General features: G+C 44.0%; 1 protein-coding gene across 2 annotated transcripts in view; it reads right to left on the reverse strand.

Annotated features, from left to right (window-relative positions):
- The window catches only part of LOC133512594 (neuropilin-2-like), a 111053-nt gene that overhangs the window by 70944 nt on the left and 23333 nt on the right, over positions 1-16776 (reverse strand). For both annotated transcript variants that reach the window (XM_061842375.1, XM_061842376.1), the window contains exons 3-4: positions 11726-11907; positions 3779-4006 (exon numbers count right to left, since the gene is read on the reverse strand). In XM_061842375.1, the coding sequence (XP_061698359.1) occupies positions 3779-4006; positions 11726-11907 (410 nt within the window). The remainder of the gene's footprint in view (positions 1-3778; positions 4007-11725; positions 11908-16776) is intronic.

The following is a 16776-nucleotide window of genomic DNA, read 5'->3' on the forward strand; positions in this document are numbered from 1 at the left end:
CCGAAGGGTCAGCATTTAGAGTTGGTGAAGAAAGTTACACATGAATACAATTGTGAACACAATAATGCCACTAAATAGACTTTGATAATTAGACTTCAGATATTATCATTATGGGGAAATGCAATAAAAAAGCTACAATAAAAATCATTGAAAAACTTTTTTTTGGTAGTTTATACAGGTTGGCGCTCCGAAAAGTTGACAGTCACTTTGATTTGATTGGCGCGTATGCGCCTGCGCGCCATCGCACTCGCAAATCTGCACAGTCGAGCATGAAAAATCACCTGCATAAAATTTATTATAAGTACAAATACGTTGACATGGAAAGACGTAGCTTATTTTGTGTAGTCTTGACCAATGTTCCCTCTAAGTTGCGCCACTGCGTAATTGCGCACTTGTCGCACACTCTCAGCGCACATGAAAACCAGTCCAGCGCAGTGAACCACAGCCTAGCGTCTTTTTTTCCAGTTTACCTGACACCGGCCCCCTCCACTCTTAAAGGGATACACTCAGAATTACAAACAAAACACACACCCGCAACTATATATCTGCGGCCATGATTGACCACACCCGTACATTTTTCAAATGTGTGTGACTGAGATACAGTACCATTTAAGCCTCATTTCTACAGACTACACGAATGGTAATGAACGCCAACAGAGTGATGGGGACGGCCACGTGAAAGTGGACTGGACATCATGCAGTGGATTATCGGACTTTTAATATCAGTAAGAAGCAGCCATACTGGTGGACACACAATACAATTATAGTTCTTCCAACTAATACAAAGTAAAAAGTATCTCAAACATACCTTGAAATTTTTGCGAAGTTATAACAGTTCTACCTTTCATACCGTCTATAACAGTTTCTCTTCATTTATTCACATCCTTCTTCCTTGGATTGCTCCCCACAGCCTCTCTCATTCTCCTCTCTTCTGAAATATGGTCCGGACCACACCTTTCCCTGTCATCACCTCCCTTCTAATCTTTCATCCCTAGCAAGGTAGGCTGGATGTGGTTTTAGACTACACTTTAATCGGGCATCCAGACGAACGTGTGTGTGTGTGTGAGAATCCAGGGACTGAAGTGATGCATCTACTGTCGTCTTCTCTGAAACAGCAACTTGTATATGTCAACACAAAGCGATGAGCATGATCTCGGGCCCCAGGGGGGCACGTGCGTGTGCGTGTTTGTGTAAAGGGTCCCGAGCAAGGATGACTCATTCATACGTACCGAATGCTCCTCACACACGCGCATGCATACACACACACGCAGACACACACGTTGAAGTCCGTGGAGGAGGTAGAAAATGAGAAAACAGCCCGCAATCGATCAGACCTATTGATTTTTTTTTTTCCCTTTTGGAAATGCTAGATATTTGAAATAGGCCTCTTGAGCAAACAATAGTAATAACTCTTCTCCTGATAACGTTGCGAGGAAGAAGGAAAAAAAAAAAAAACTTTTGAAAACCTCCCCACAAATTATAGTAAGAAGAGCAAAGCCCGAAGACAATTGGCTGAAAATGCACGACTATCTTTGTAATGTAAGTAAATCTATATGAATTCTTATCGGATTTCTGCAGCTCGAGCATCATAATTTCATCACATTGTCATCATCTTTTTCTCCCTCTCTTGTCCCCTGCAAGCACTAAAACAAAAAGTCCTTCACCTCTTGACCTCGTACTTTGGATTTCCTTCTCTTGAAACATCCTCCAAACGATTTCACTTTCCTTTCCCAGCCTTTGTGTCACCTGACTCAACTGTCTCGTCTTGATGCGATTGGTTTTTTTCTTGCGCATTTTCATCCAAAAAAACAAAATCCTACAATATTGATATTGATAGACGGAAAATAAAGATGTAATGACATCTTTTTAGGGCTGTTTTTAATTTTTTACAATTTCACAAGTGTTTTTTGTGCTATATTCGCCTTTTAGAGACAGTCAAACATGTATAAGGCCTCATGTTACATGAGATTCTGCAATTATAATGTCCCAACAAGTTCATATTCCCAACAGAAATATCATAGCATTTTTCCTTTCCAGATTGCACGTTTTTTTTTTTCTTGTAATCGCATTTTTTTGCCTTCCTTGAAATCCTCCCATTTTCTTCTCTCCCATCCTCTTCCTGGACACAAACCAGAGGTCTTCTGGCCTCCACTTATTCATCTTAACACATCCTTCCTTCTGTTCTGCGGCTCAGCCCTTTCCGCGGAGCCCCCTCTTCCTCTCCTCTCGTCTTCCATCTCTTAAACTGCATCCAGTCTTTCTTTGCCGAGGATTTGTCCCTCTCAACTGTATCCAGTAATTCCAGCAGCAAGAACAAAAATATCCTAACCCCCTCACCTCCTTTTTTTTTCCCTCTCTCCCTCCACTCGATAACTCTCACTTTATTTTCCCCACGAAAACATATGCGGTTTCTCCGAGGCAGGTGCCAACATTTTGCCTGGAAGCTCGGCTTTTATCAACCAACGCATAGCTACTAGAATAGTTGGCATTCCGAGTAAATCAATACAGATGTAGGCAGGGCGAAACACTCATCTCACTTCACTAAGTGGAATCCGCCACAAAATGGCCGCGGTATCATCAACACAGAAGTGTGCAAATGAGAAAGAATGTAGAGAGAGGCAAACTTGCAGAAATTGAATTTGACAAAAATGCTCAAGTCATTGTGACACAGACCTCTTGAGTAGCACAAGGGCCAAGACTCCTTTAGATTTTGATGAAGATCTGGACGAAAGTGCATCTACAGGACTTCATGATCGCAGTTTGAGTCAACGACTTGCCATGAATAGAACTCTGCACCCCCCAGAAGCGAATACAATCCACCCTTTGTTGATAGTTTGGTTTTAGCAGAGGTCTCCGCTCTAATGAGTCACACCCACCCATTTTCCCATTTTCTGTACTGTTTGCCCTCATTGGGGTCATGCCAAAACTCTTCGGGCAAGAGGCTCGGAATGTTTTTAGGATGTGGGAGGAAACCGGAATACCCTAAGAAAGCCCACGCAAGTACGGGGGGAACGTGCAAAACGCCATTAAAGATGAGCCGAGGGGAGATTTGAACCCTGAAAGTCAGAACTGTGAGAGAGACATGCTAACCACTTGCTCACTATGCTGTGCAGTGTCTGCAGTGATGCGGACTTTGAGGTAAAGAGGAAGCTAAGTCGAAAGGCGACGCTCTCAATTTACCAGTCGATATACGTTCCTACCCTCACCTATGGGCATGAGCTGCGGGTCGTGACCAAAAGAACAAGATCCCAGATACAAGCGGCCGAAATGAGTTTCCTCCGCAGGGTGTCCGGGTTCTCCCTTAGCGATAGGGTTAGAAGCTCATCCGGGAGGGGCTCAGTGTCAAGCTGGTACTCCTCCGCATTGAGAGGAGCCGGATGAGGTGGCTGGGGCATCTGATTCGGATGCCTCCCGGACGCCTCCCTGGTGAGGTGTTCCGGGCATGTCCCGCTGGAAAGAGACCCCGAGGACGACCCAGGACATGCTGGAGAGACTATGTTCCTTGACTGGCTTGGGAACACCTTGGGATCCCTCCGGAAGAGCTGGAAGAATTGGCTGGGGAAAGGGAAGTCTGGCTATCCCTGCTGAAGCTACTTACCCCGCGACCTGACCCGGAAAAGCAGCAGATAATGGATGGATGGATGGATAAGCACGATCATCATACCACACTATAATCAGTGGCTTTTAGGATGGTATTTGTAATATGTGCTTCAAAACCATCAAAACAGAACATTATTGCCAACCACAACCGAACGTGTCAATCGGACCAGTGTCTCACCTCCAGGAAGCCCGTCCCAAACTTCCAGCCAGTCGTACTTGCAGTCCCCCTCTGCTCCAGGCAAGGGGTCATTCTCCAGGTCAAAGGTGAGGAAAGTGAGACTCACGTCCATGCTGGGGGGCACAACGATGATGAAGGAGCACTCCAGGTTGTGGGGGTATTTGTCAGGGAACCCTGGAGACTCGATGAGACCTGAGGGACTTGTGAAGTTTCTGGAACAGTCTGAACCTATACAATGAAAACAAAAAATGTTTTTTTGGGACATGAGAGGACTTGCATGTATCTCATTTACACCAATCCATATATTATGATACTTCAGATCTTTGATTGGATTCTAGTAGGTGGGGCATTTTTTGATGAAGTCATACATTCAGAGAGTGATCCACTACTACATACAGTGAAGAAAATAAGTATTTCAACACCCTGCTGTATTGCAAGTTCTCCCACTTAGAAATCGTGGAGGGATCTGACATTTTCATCGTAGGTGCATGCCCACTGTGAGAGAGATCATCTAAAAAGAAAAATCAAGAAATCACAACGTATGATTTTTTTTTAACGATTTATTTGTGTGATACAGCTGCAAATAAGTATTTGAACACCTGTCTATCAGCTAGAATTCTAGCCCTCAAAGACCTGTTAGCCCGCCTTTAAAAGTCCACCTCCACTGCATCTATTATCCTGAATCAGATGCACCTGTGTGAGTTCGTTAGCTGCATAAAGACACCCGTCGATCCCATACAATCAGTAAGACTCAACCTTGTAACATGGCCAAGACCGAAAAGCTGTCCAAAGACACCAGAGACAAAATTGCACAACTCCACACGGCTGGAAAAGGGTACGGAGAAATTGCCAAGCTGCCTGGTGAAAAAAGGTCCACTGTTGGACCAATCATTACAAAATAGAAGAAGCTAAACATGACGGTCAATCTCAATTGGAGTGGATGCCCATGCAAGATATCACCTCGTGGGGTCTCAATAATCCTTAGAAAGGTGAGGAATCAGCCCAGGACTACACGACAGGACTAGGTCATTGACCTGAAAAGAGCTGGGACCACTGTTTCCAAGGTGACTGTTGGTAATAGACTAAGCCGTCATGGTTTGAAATCATGCATGACACAGAAGGTTCCCCTGCTTAAACCAGCACATGTCAAGGCCCATCTTAAGTTTTCCAATGACCACTTGGATGATACAGAGTAGTCATGGGAGAACGTTTTGTGGTCAGATGAGACCAAAATGGAACTTTTTGGTCATATTTCCACTAACCGTGTTTGGAGGAAGACGAATGATGAGTTCCATCCCACCTACGATGAAATTTTCAGACCCCTCCATGATTTCTAAGTGGGGGAACTTGCAATATAGCAGGGTGTTCAAATACTTATTTTCTTCACTGTCTACAGTACTATTTGCAACCGCAATGACTGGTTGGTCATCATGTTTATTGGTTAAATCACACACACGCACACATGCAGATGCACACTAATGGAAGCACACACACGAATGTGTAAGAGTCGCGCACACACACACACACACACACACACACGTTCATAAGGCTTTTAGGGTAATCTGGGCCCTTTAATAAATCCTGCACTGCAATATACCCTCCAACAGTGCTCAGTCACACACAATTGGCGGGGCGTCGTGGCGCCATTATTCCCGCGTACTCAACCATGTACAGACGTACACTCATTCATACACACAACTGTCTAAGCTTCTTAGAGTAACCCATCCCCCCAACCCCCCAGTCTGTTTGGGTGTCTGCACTTGCACGCTTCTGCAAGTAAATGAAGAGAAAGTAGGTAACGCGTTAAGAGAGCATCTCCATTAAATGCATTCAAATACGGCTGCTTTACTTTTGTGCGTCCGTCCATTTTTAGATATAACACACATATGTACATCAGCGATCATAATTGAGTGACATCACCATTCTGTCCTACTTATCAATCTGTGTTTCTTATGACCTTCTCACACACCGACTCTTGTAGGGTGCCCCTCCCGCCATCCACCGCACCCCCTTAATAATGTGGGTCTGCGTGACTGTCAGCGTGTGTGTGTGTGTGTGCACGCGCACGTGTCTGGAGTGATCGCCTGACCAGTTTGGTTGCCAGCAGCAATTTTATTCCCCCCTCATTACTTCAAGTTCATGCACATCACATAAACACCTCTGCCCTCCTTTCACATGTGATATGTTCCTTTGGTGCCCTCTTCACCTGTGTTTCCACCTTGCTGTTTTTAAGATCATAATATTAGAGTTGAAAGCACCGGAGCAGCAAAAAAATCTGAATGAGTTATTTTTCCACGTTGAATTTAGTTTCTCCCCGGTTGGTCTGCGTCATCGCCATTCTGCATTAAGAACGTTGTTGCTGCGCTGCACCGTGATTTTTGTTGCTGGGTAGATTTTGGATTGGCGAGCGCTTGGGGCTAGTAGACGCTAATGTCCCAAGCTTTCCTTTATACGACATGATTTGGTCCTATGAGCATTTAATGCCACACTGGAATAATATATATATATATATATATATATATATATATATATATATATATATATATAAAGGTCGTTTGTCAACTTTTCATTTTTAGTAACGACACACGATTCAGTTGATTTTTGCCACAAGGAGTCCTGGTTTCATGAATGTGACCATGATATGTACTTAACATGTGAACAGATTGTTATTGTTTTGCTTAAATTTGGCGCACCGTTCCATTTTACTAACCTTTACGGGTGCTAAAATTCTAACAGTAAGCGTATCTTTGACGAAAACTGGATGGAAATGTCCTAGTCACTTCCTTATTTATACTTAACATTCTGGCTAGATTACTGGATTAAATGTAAGATATTAGGTAAGATTGGGCAGCACAGTGGGCTCAGCTGGTAAAGCGTTGCCCTCACAGTTCTGAGGTCCCGGGTTCGATCCCGGCCCTGCCTGTGTGGAGTTTGCATGTTCTCCCCGTGCCCGATTGGGTTTCCTCCCACATTCCAAAAACATGCAACATTTGTTGGACACTCTAAATTGCCCCTCGGTGTTATTGTCAGTGTGACTCATGTCTCTCTCTATGTGCCCTGGCAACCAGTTCAGGGTGTACCCCGCCTCCTGCCCGTTGACAGCTGGGATAGGCTCCAGCACTCCCCGTGACCCCTGTGAGGATAGGCGGCAAAGAAAATGGATGGATGGTCTTAACATTTGAGCAGATTGTCATTGTTTTGCTCAAATTTGGCGCAGCGTTCCATTTTACTAACCTTTAGGGGGCTAAAATTGTAACTGTAACTTTGACGCAAACTTTTTAAATGGATGGAAATGTCCGAGTCACTTCCTTATTTATACTGAACATTGTTTAACCGGTGGCTAGATTACTGGATTAAATGTAAAATATTGGGTAATAATGTATTAGATTGGGGCATGACATCTTGTCCGGTGACATCTGGATAAAGATAAACAATGTGTGTGCGTGAGCGTGTTGTGCAGACGTCCAATTGCGAGTGACTACTCATCCTACATCTGCGCATGCATCGACTGTACGCGATTGTGCCCATGTGTGTGTATATGTGTCCGTGCTGTGCGCGTGTCTGGCAAATTCTGGGTCACCATAACAGCTGGGGGCGCACTGCCTAGACAGCAGGATTTGATTGGCCGCCCCGCCAGGGCTCCCCATGTAGTGGCTGTGCTTCTTCTACAGAAACCATAGTAACAGAAGTGTAAACAACGATCACGTTGTTGTTGTCTTTGTTTATGCAATTCCGACTTTTGATCCTTTGCCTCTTGAGGAATTCCTCCAAGTATTTGCATGCAATGTATGCACCACACACCAAGTTTTGTGACTTAAGTACAGTAAAATATGAACCAACCTAAATTATTTTCCGTGGCAGTTTCAGCATTCGCCAACGCGTGCCCTTTTGACGAGAACTAGACTGCTACTCAGACGGCGAAGGTCTGCTCATCAGAACACAACGATGTAGCAAGACAATCTCCCATAACACAGACAAGGATTAGGGCAGAGACCCTCACTAAAATCATCCTCTCATTGGGCTGAAGGACTGCAAGCAGGGGGGTTGGGTAGGAGGGGGGATCATTCACACACATGCAGTGACATGGCTCCATGACACACTTTAAACAATGGAAAAACATTTTTTGAAGACTACACAGCACCAGAGGTGCGGTGAAATACATATTCTCGAGTAACAATCCTGTACTTTGGAAAAACTCAATAAATTGAGTGTAAATATTCTTCCCTACATGTTATCATTCAAATAAAAAAGTAGTGATTATTATGAAGATGAGGATATGTTGAAAATAACCATGTATGTACAGTGCGAGCAGGTATTTTATAGAAACAGTATAATGAGACTAAATAAGGAGTGTGTGACGCAGACACACACTTTCATCATGACACGAATATAAAATACAGCCACCCTGCACAAGCAGACGCTGAGTTGCACCTGACAGGATAACAAGATCTTGTTAACTGCGCTCTAGCAGATTGAATCTTCAAAATGTCCTGTCTTTGCCAGGAATACACACACACACACACCCATACACGTCCACTTACTGCCCGTATAAATGTTTGGACATCCCTTGCATTTTAACCACAGCTCTTTGCTCATAAAGTTTCGTTTATTAAAGCATGTAAAGTCTTTTCTCATTTTGAAAAGTCACGATGGTTACCAAAGTACCATATCATGAACTATTGTGTGAACCTTGTCCTCGCCTCCCTCTCTTCTTATTGTACCAGTGAGCAAGACACAGTTGGATTTTTGTTGATGCTATGATGTCAAAATAAACAGCTAACACTGCGAGCACCAACACAAGCGATTTGGGGGTGAGGTTAGGGTTAGGAATGCTGCATTACTGTTTTCACATCTATGTGCGTGTCCTCCATTTTTACAGGATTACGTTTGAAAGAATGGACCTTTCCGACCTGTCGACCACTCGTATAATAATAGCCAATCAGATAGCTGCATTGTCTTAACACGCCCTTCTCGCCGTATTGTCCCACAACGAATGTTGGTTGTCAGTAGCATGCGCTTGGAAAAGTTCATGTTACGAAGAAAATGGTCCTCAGATGCGCTTTGGGAACGTGAAATTCTGATGAAAGATATCCTGCTAGGTGACAAGGGGCCCGCTTGATTCATTTTCCAAAGCCTAAAACACAGTTGACGAAGTGTCTACGATGGATTAAGGCTTGCGGAAGAGCGCACGTACAAATAAATCTGGACAATAAACAAACACAAGGCTGTATGTTTGAAGGTAAGCGAAGGAGAAGTATCTTCTCTGAGTTTGACTGAATTATTATCAGTGCTTTATACACTGCAGGAGAACAACTTTCACTTTGTTAGTGTATCACTGACCTGCTGAATGAAGTGTGTCATGTTTTATGCCAAAGAGTCGGGTTAGTTATATGTAAATGCGCGATGTCATGCAAGAGGAATGTCTATTTCCCTAATTGTATCACATCAGACTTCCAAGACTGAGCACTGGGTTCGATTACGAGCTAAGTCGCTCTTTTTCATCTGACGACTACGGTACTGACTGTGTTAATCACCATTGTTTAAATGCAGAAAATCGAACCTAACTCACTTCTAAAGACTTCAATGATATTACTCGTGAACTTTCCAAGTAAAAAGTACTCACCCTGCTTTCCGATATTACTCGTGATCTTTCCAAGTAAAAAGTACTCACCCTGCTTTCCGATATTATTCGTGATCTTTCCAAGTAAAAAGTACTCACCCTGCTTTACATGCGCAGTATGATTCCACTATTTTATCCTGTTGGATTTCAATATGAAGTTTGTGAGGCGTCAAACTTTCTTGCATCGATTGTCAACATTTCGCTGCAACTCTGACATTACATCCTGCTCCGTCCAAAATCTTAATTTTGTCGACATATCATTGCGTGAAATAGTTGAGACCTCTCTGTAGAACTCAAGAAGAACTCTCAAGTCTGACGCATTTGGCAAAAAACATACCGCAATATTATCTGGAAGACGCGCTTGAGAATCGACTTCAAACCTGTTCTGTTCAGTTGCCATTTTGGAAGCTTGTGGGGCATGGCAAATGTAGCTTAGGGGGGCGGAGCTTAACATTGTCAGTCAGAAAAATCCATTTCCCCTTTACCCATAATCTGTGCTCACTTTTAGGAAATACACTGTTGGCGTAGTTTGATTTCCTCCCCAAAATCAATTTGTATAATTTGTGGGTAGCAAATGGATGGATGTATAAAATCTGTTATAATGCTGTCATCATGTAAACTTTTTTTTTTTTTTCCATCCACTTATCTTGTGTGTGCCTTGTGTAAATTGCAAACTTGAACACATCAGTCTCAGGATCGTTTACAACGGCCACATTGTTGTTGTCTAAAGACAGCAGACTCCAAGTTTGACCTCTGACACTCCATCCCGAAGTCGACCGAGGGGAATCGAGGGTCCGAAGACACGCACGGAACAAATCCCGACAGACCGGCGGCAGCAGGAAGCGAGGCACATCCATTCGGACGAGCGCATGCGTTGCGTTAGGAAGCTCGGCCCGCCCTGTGTGTGACGGGGTCTCTCAGGGCTCGGGACTCAATTAAACGGCCATGTGGGGAACGCGTTGAAGGGGAATGGGACAAGATGGCTGAAGACACTCTGCGCCCCGATGCGTGTCTCACTTGCTCTTGATCTCAATTGGTCTTGCTTCGGCTGACCCACGCCAGCGTGAAGGGTACGATCCCTTTCTCAAAGGCGCACGCACAATAAGATGTGATGCTCAGACAGACAGAGGGCCATTGAGGGAACAGAGGTCTCGCATGGGCAGTCCAAAGAGGTCTCGAGGGTCCCGTGCTCAGCCGGTCCTTAGTTGCTTAACTTCGAGCGTGACATCATTTCGATCCGGCCGCCTAATGAAGCAAGCTGGCTGCTAGCGATATAGTCACGCCGAGCCTGTGCGTTACTCGTTATTTTTGGGCTGGGTCACGAGGTTAAGACGCCCCTTGAGAGGTTTAAATACTCAAAACAAAGACTTTGACTTGAGTTATGCGGGAATGTCAACAACTGATTCTTGTCGCCGCTCTCCTTTTACCGCTCCTATTTATTTGTAGTAGAGCGGGCTACGCAGATACGACTTTTTAACATCGACCCCACACGCAACGTGCGTGGGCTCTCTAAGTGCTCACTACACACACATAACTTCGCCATTGCCAATCACGAGTTTCCTCCCCCAAGCCAGATGGATGTTGCAGTACCAATGTTGACCTGTGAGAGGCAGCATTGTGCCACAGTGCACGCACCACATCACACAACCGGTAGCTCCTCCGTTCGTGTACAGCAACAGTCACGATCACGGAGTCAGTCATTTGGTGTTGACCACGCAACATAAAGATTTGTGATGATAAACCGTGAACAGGTTGAGGATCTACGATTGGTGGACTTTGTTGGACTGATTTTTAGAAAGTCACTCTTGATCAATCCAACACCGCGGAATAATAATTTGTTTAGGATAATTTTGTATTAGGGTTCTTTCCAAAAACAATTTTCAATTTTGATTGACACTTTCAAACAAAATCAACTCATTTAACGTCTATATCAGGGATGTCAAACTCATTCTTCTCACACGCCACATTGTAGTTACGGTTTCCCTCAGAGGGCCGTTTATGACTGTGAAACCATTACAAATCTTTAATCACTTCATCATATATCAGGAAATTTAAAATTTTTTGTACAGATTTTATCAAGAATCATGGAAGTTAGCACACATGATTTGCCTTCGCGGGCCACGTAAAATGATGTGGCGGGCCAGATCTGGCCCCCGGGCCTTGAGTTTGACACCTGTGGTCTATATCTTCATAATTTTCCAGTAACTTTAATAGTTTGATATTTACCCTTGCCGAATTTGGATTTAACCTGTTTTAATTAATTGTTTCAATGAAGCACGTTAGAAAACAGTCATACCATGGAAGCGTCAACCGTGAGGGCTCCTTACCAGTTTTGAAGATTTCGTAGCGCAGCGAGAAACCCGCCCCCTGGTGGGCGTAGTCGGAGACAAACTTGATGTGGAGGGCGGGTCCGGATGATATGATTGGTGCTGGGGCGATGTTGCTGCAGTGCTTTGCCAATAAGTCGGCAGATTCCGAGTTACCGTCATGGATCTCCACATAGTCATACCTATAAGAGCACAAAAAAAAACCCAAAAAGCAAAACATGAATTTAATAATCATCATACTTTGTTCCTCCACCTCAATGTAAGATACTGGTGAGTGGAGATTGGCCCATCTGACACATTCAGTGACCGTCATAGCAACAGATAATATTCCCATTTAGCGGGAATGATAACATCAGCAGCCTTATTGCAGCATTTCTGCTGAATTCACGGACGAATTTAAAAAAAAAAAAAAAAGCAGAGATTAATTTGAATGTAACATTTACTGTCAGCAGAACTGCAGTTATGTTATTACAGCTGCAGGAGAAGATATACGTCTCTAATATTCCATAATAAACACAGCGGTACACGTAAGTGCCATACGACACAAACTGAAAAATTCCACGTACATATTTCTTCTCAATAAACAAAAAACACTTTAAATTACAACACTTTTGTCATAAATCAAATGAATTCCATACCGAATATCTAACAATAAGGTGTTACACTAATTTATGGTTCAGACAAGTCTCTGTGCTTTATTTCTCATCGTTTCTGCTGCTTTCTATTTTTGTTTAAATTCAGTTTCTTTGATGTCCTGCGAGAACAAAGGTTGGTGTCGGCGTGCAGACGCACAGCGGGAGCGCAGCCTCTCCGTCTGGTCAACAACCGGTCGCTCACCTGCTTGCCTTCGCGTTCGCGTCCCAACAACAAATTTCCTTCAACGCACAAGACGGGTTTCATGGTCAACTAATTCCATTTTCACTAAAAGACTTAAAGACCTAATAAGTACATCTTAAGTCCATTTGTACGTCTTTGGCCACTTTATCGATCACTTCTGACCACAGCCATGTTAATTGCTCTTCTATTGAGCTTTTTACATCTCTCCGGTGTGATCAGTGAAGAAGACGTCTGCTTTTATGTCATTTTACGCAGAAGATTAATTGACACTTCTTGCAAGTGTGCATCACGGTAACATTTGAGTAGAAAATGTGCAAAATCTCATTTTTAGTTTTGAAAATTGCTTACGTGAGTAGAAAAAGTGCTACCCTGTAACATACACGGCCTCCACGTTCAGTGCATCCTTCAATTTTCGATACGGTTTGTCCTTCGTAGGGTCCTCACAACCATGGACATGTCCGACCTGTCAATCACTTGTACTATAATAGCCAATCAGATGGCCATATTGTGTTAACCCCTGGCTTGACACGCCCCTCTCGCCAGATTGTGCTGGTTGTCAGTAGCGTGCGCTTGGAAAAGTTCATGTTACGAAGAAAATGGTCCTCAGATGCGCTTGGGGAACGCGCAATTCTGATGAAAGACATCCTGCTCGGTTACAAGGGGCCCGCTTGAGTCATTTTCCAAAGTCTAAAACACAGTTGATTAAGTGTCTACTATGGATTAAGGCTCCCGGAACCCACTCATTTCTAAAGAGTACAATGATATTACTCGTGATCTTTCCAAGTACAAGGACACTTTTTTTTATCCTGTGAGAAAAATTACAGTAAATGGTCAAAATAGCAATGTACAGTATACATAAACTTGTATTAGTAATATATCCATCTATCCATTTTCTTTTTCCTGCTTATCCTCACGAGGGTGGCAGGGAGTGTGAGTGGGATAGGCTCCATCCCAGCTGTCAACGGGCAGGACGCGGGGTACACCCTGAACTGGTCGCCCGCCAATCACAGGGCACATGGAGACAAACAGCCGCACTCACAATCACACCCAGGGGAAATTTAGAGTGTTCATTTAATGTTGCACGTTTTTGGGATGTGGTAGGAAACAGGCTTGCCCGGAAAAAACCCACGCAGGCACGGGGAGAACATGCAAACTCAACACAGGTGGGGCCGGGATCGAACCCGGGCCCTCAGAACTGTGAGGCCAACGCTTTACCAGCTGATCCACCGTGCCGCCATTAATAATATTTGTACGAAAAAAAAAATTTTCAGCTGTCGCATGTCCCCCCAGTACATGGTAATAAGGTTTGATTATGCAACCGTAATATTTATACGAGTGCCAAGCTGAAAGTATAATGTACTCGACAGTGATGCACATCAAAATAATTATTAGCTATCATGAACCTAATAAGCATAATGTACTGAAACATACTTACAGTACACGCATATAGTGTTGATGGATAATTATTTTGTGTGAAGGGACTTGAGAGGAATTTCAAAAAAATGCAATCAAAACATGTCATTTTTTTTCTTTCAATGTGATTTGTATGAATTCCAAGGTACTTATTATGAGAGGGGCTTGTTTGTGTTATGAAAAAAATTAAAGAAAGGTCATTTTAATAATGTGACGTTCTGTCACTGCAAAAACATCAAAACAGAATCCGCAGTAAAAACTGCTGCTGCTTCCACACGACATCCGAGCGGGAAGAAGAACAACTACACACCCTTCCTTCCGCGCCACACTTCCCTGTAAACGCAAAAGACAAAGGCGGCCTTTTGAAATTGTGACGTAAGGTCCAAACGGGGGGAAAATGTTTACCGTTGCGGCCGCCACAATGCGGTCACAGTGAACCTCACGCTGCATTCACAATGCGGGACTGACGGCAACAGGTGCCCACTCCCAGAACCCCCCACACCACCCCCGGAGCCGACATCCACGTTTAAGTGAGCACACAAACACACACGCGGCAAACACACCGATGCACACAAAGCGCCCGTGGCTCGCACGCATCCACGGACGAGCTGGAGGTTTCCTTCAATCCGTTCCGTGTGGGAGGAACACGGCTTCTAACACGCTCTTGAAATCCCATCATCGCTCCCTCGCTCGCCTTGCACCCATCGACCCACACCCACCCCCCCAAAAAAATAAAATAAAATAAAAAACACAAATATTCCACAGAGCCAGCGGGGTTTGTTGCACAGACTTGCCGAGGGGAACGACGAGGAGCGGGAATTTGTTTCACACGTTTTCCTTGAAATTCGTCGGTTATCAAGGGGTGTAAAAAAAGGATTTCGCTCGCTTGTAGGCAGGAAATGATGAAAAAAGCCAAGTGCATTTCCAAAGCGTTTAAAGTACTGTGAGGCTCGGCGAGAAGGACCTGCGGGATGCTGCAGATTACGATTTAGTCAGAACATTTATATAAAACTGCTGGTTTTCCTTTCTAATGAGTGAGCGAGAAAAGAAAGAATTTCCAGCCCTCCTGCCTCTCCACCTCCTTTTACAGTAAGTCGCGGCTTCTTTTTAAGTCGGCCTCTTTCAATCATTGGGGTGTCTTTCGCAGTAGACTTCGCATCCGGACACGACCGGCGCACGTACTGATAATTGGGCCCAATTTCAGCTTCCGATCGCAGTCGGCAAAGGCCTCATTTCCAGCTGTCTCCAAAAGATTATCCTGTGGTGCAGGGTGTCAAAAAAAAAAAAAAAAAAATCGGCTTTTTTTCTTTCCTGATCTGAAATCAATATATGCATTGTCAACGCCAAGTCGGTGGGTGGGGCGTGGGGGGCACAGAATCCATTGAGCTTGCGTTGTCGTCCTTTGATCGGCCTTGGGGAGCCAGAGAGATAAAGAACATCACGGCATTTGTAGTCCCCCAAGACTGATTGTCTACCAACCAGTTGAGGGCCAGGGCGTACCCGGCTTCTCCAGCCCAAAGGAGGCGGGGATGGGCTCAACCCTCCTCCCCCAACCTTCATGAAAATGGATGGAAATGGAAGTTCTAGCTGCACAATAGCAAAAAGGCAGTGACTGTAGATGAGGGGTGCTCAATCCGTCCATCACGATCGACAGGTAGATCGCAAGGCAGTTTGGTCCCAAAAAAAAAAAAAAACAAGTTAGCCAATGTTCTCTCTAAACTGCGGGCGTGCGCAATTGTGCACCGCCGATGCAGTCTCTTCGCAGATAATTCTCCTTTGCGCGCAAAATACAAATTGAAAGTATAACTATTCAGATAGTAGCATTTTGCAATGTGATTCAATGAGTGAGGGATGACTGGTCGTTACATCCAATGGCACAATCCACATACGTACTGTAAAAAAGGAAGAGAAGAAGCCACTGGTTTCTTTTAGGCGGCATACGGAACTTTCTCTAACAATGACCTCTGTTTTTCCTAGTTTACCTTAAACCCCCTGCCCGCTCTTAAAGACATACACTCATGATTACAAATGTTACAGTACTTACGCAGCCCATCAATGTGTTTTACAATGACAGCGTCCACCGCCGCTGCTTTAGTTAGCAAAACAGTCTGGGCGATGTAGAGCAAGGACGAGCTAGACATGCTGCTTCTGTTTGCTTTCGATATTAATGGAGAAAGTTAAAAAAGAAATGCTGCTGTTTTAAGATGCAATGACTGTCAGTAAATGCGAATAATCGAACAATGTGGACGAGAGTGGGAAAGGTCGAGTCTGAAGCCAAAGTAGAAAGTGCAGGATGAGATGGTGTGTAATGTTAAAATTCCACCTTTGCACAGCCTGATCAAAGATGAAAGCACAGACAATACAGGGCACAAAAAGCTAATTCTGTATTTTAAATATAGGAGGCAACATAACATTAACTTGAAAACGGTTTGAGAGCATTACCCCACCCCCCACTCCCGTCTTCGGTAGCTCGCGAGAGGCTGGCTGCTTGAAAAGTAGATCTTGGGGTAAAAAAAAGTCTGGACACGCCTGCTGTAGAGGTTACTTCAGCATTCTTTAGCAGTAAGCCATTGCTAAACATACTTTTGGATGACTAACATCAGCTGTTTCCTTGGCATTTTTAACAAAGGGAAGTGAAATTAATCACATCACAGGTCAGCCGTCTGCCAGTAAATGGAAAAATTGTGTCGTGCAAAGAATTCTACAAAGGATGTGAAGTTGTCGAGCATTTAACTCATATTTGATAATGCATTAAAACTACATCAAACAAAAATGTTTGATCAGTACTCAACCAGATTTGT

Source organism: Syngnathoides biaculeatus, chromosome 14 (assembly GCF_019802595.1).
Source record: "Syngnathoides biaculeatus isolate LvHL_M chromosome 14, ASM1980259v1, whole genome shotgun sequence".
In the NCBI taxonomy this organism is placed as follows: domain Eukaryota; kingdom Metazoa; phylum Chordata; class Actinopteri; order Syngnathiformes; family Syngnathidae; genus Syngnathoides; species Syngnathoides biaculeatus.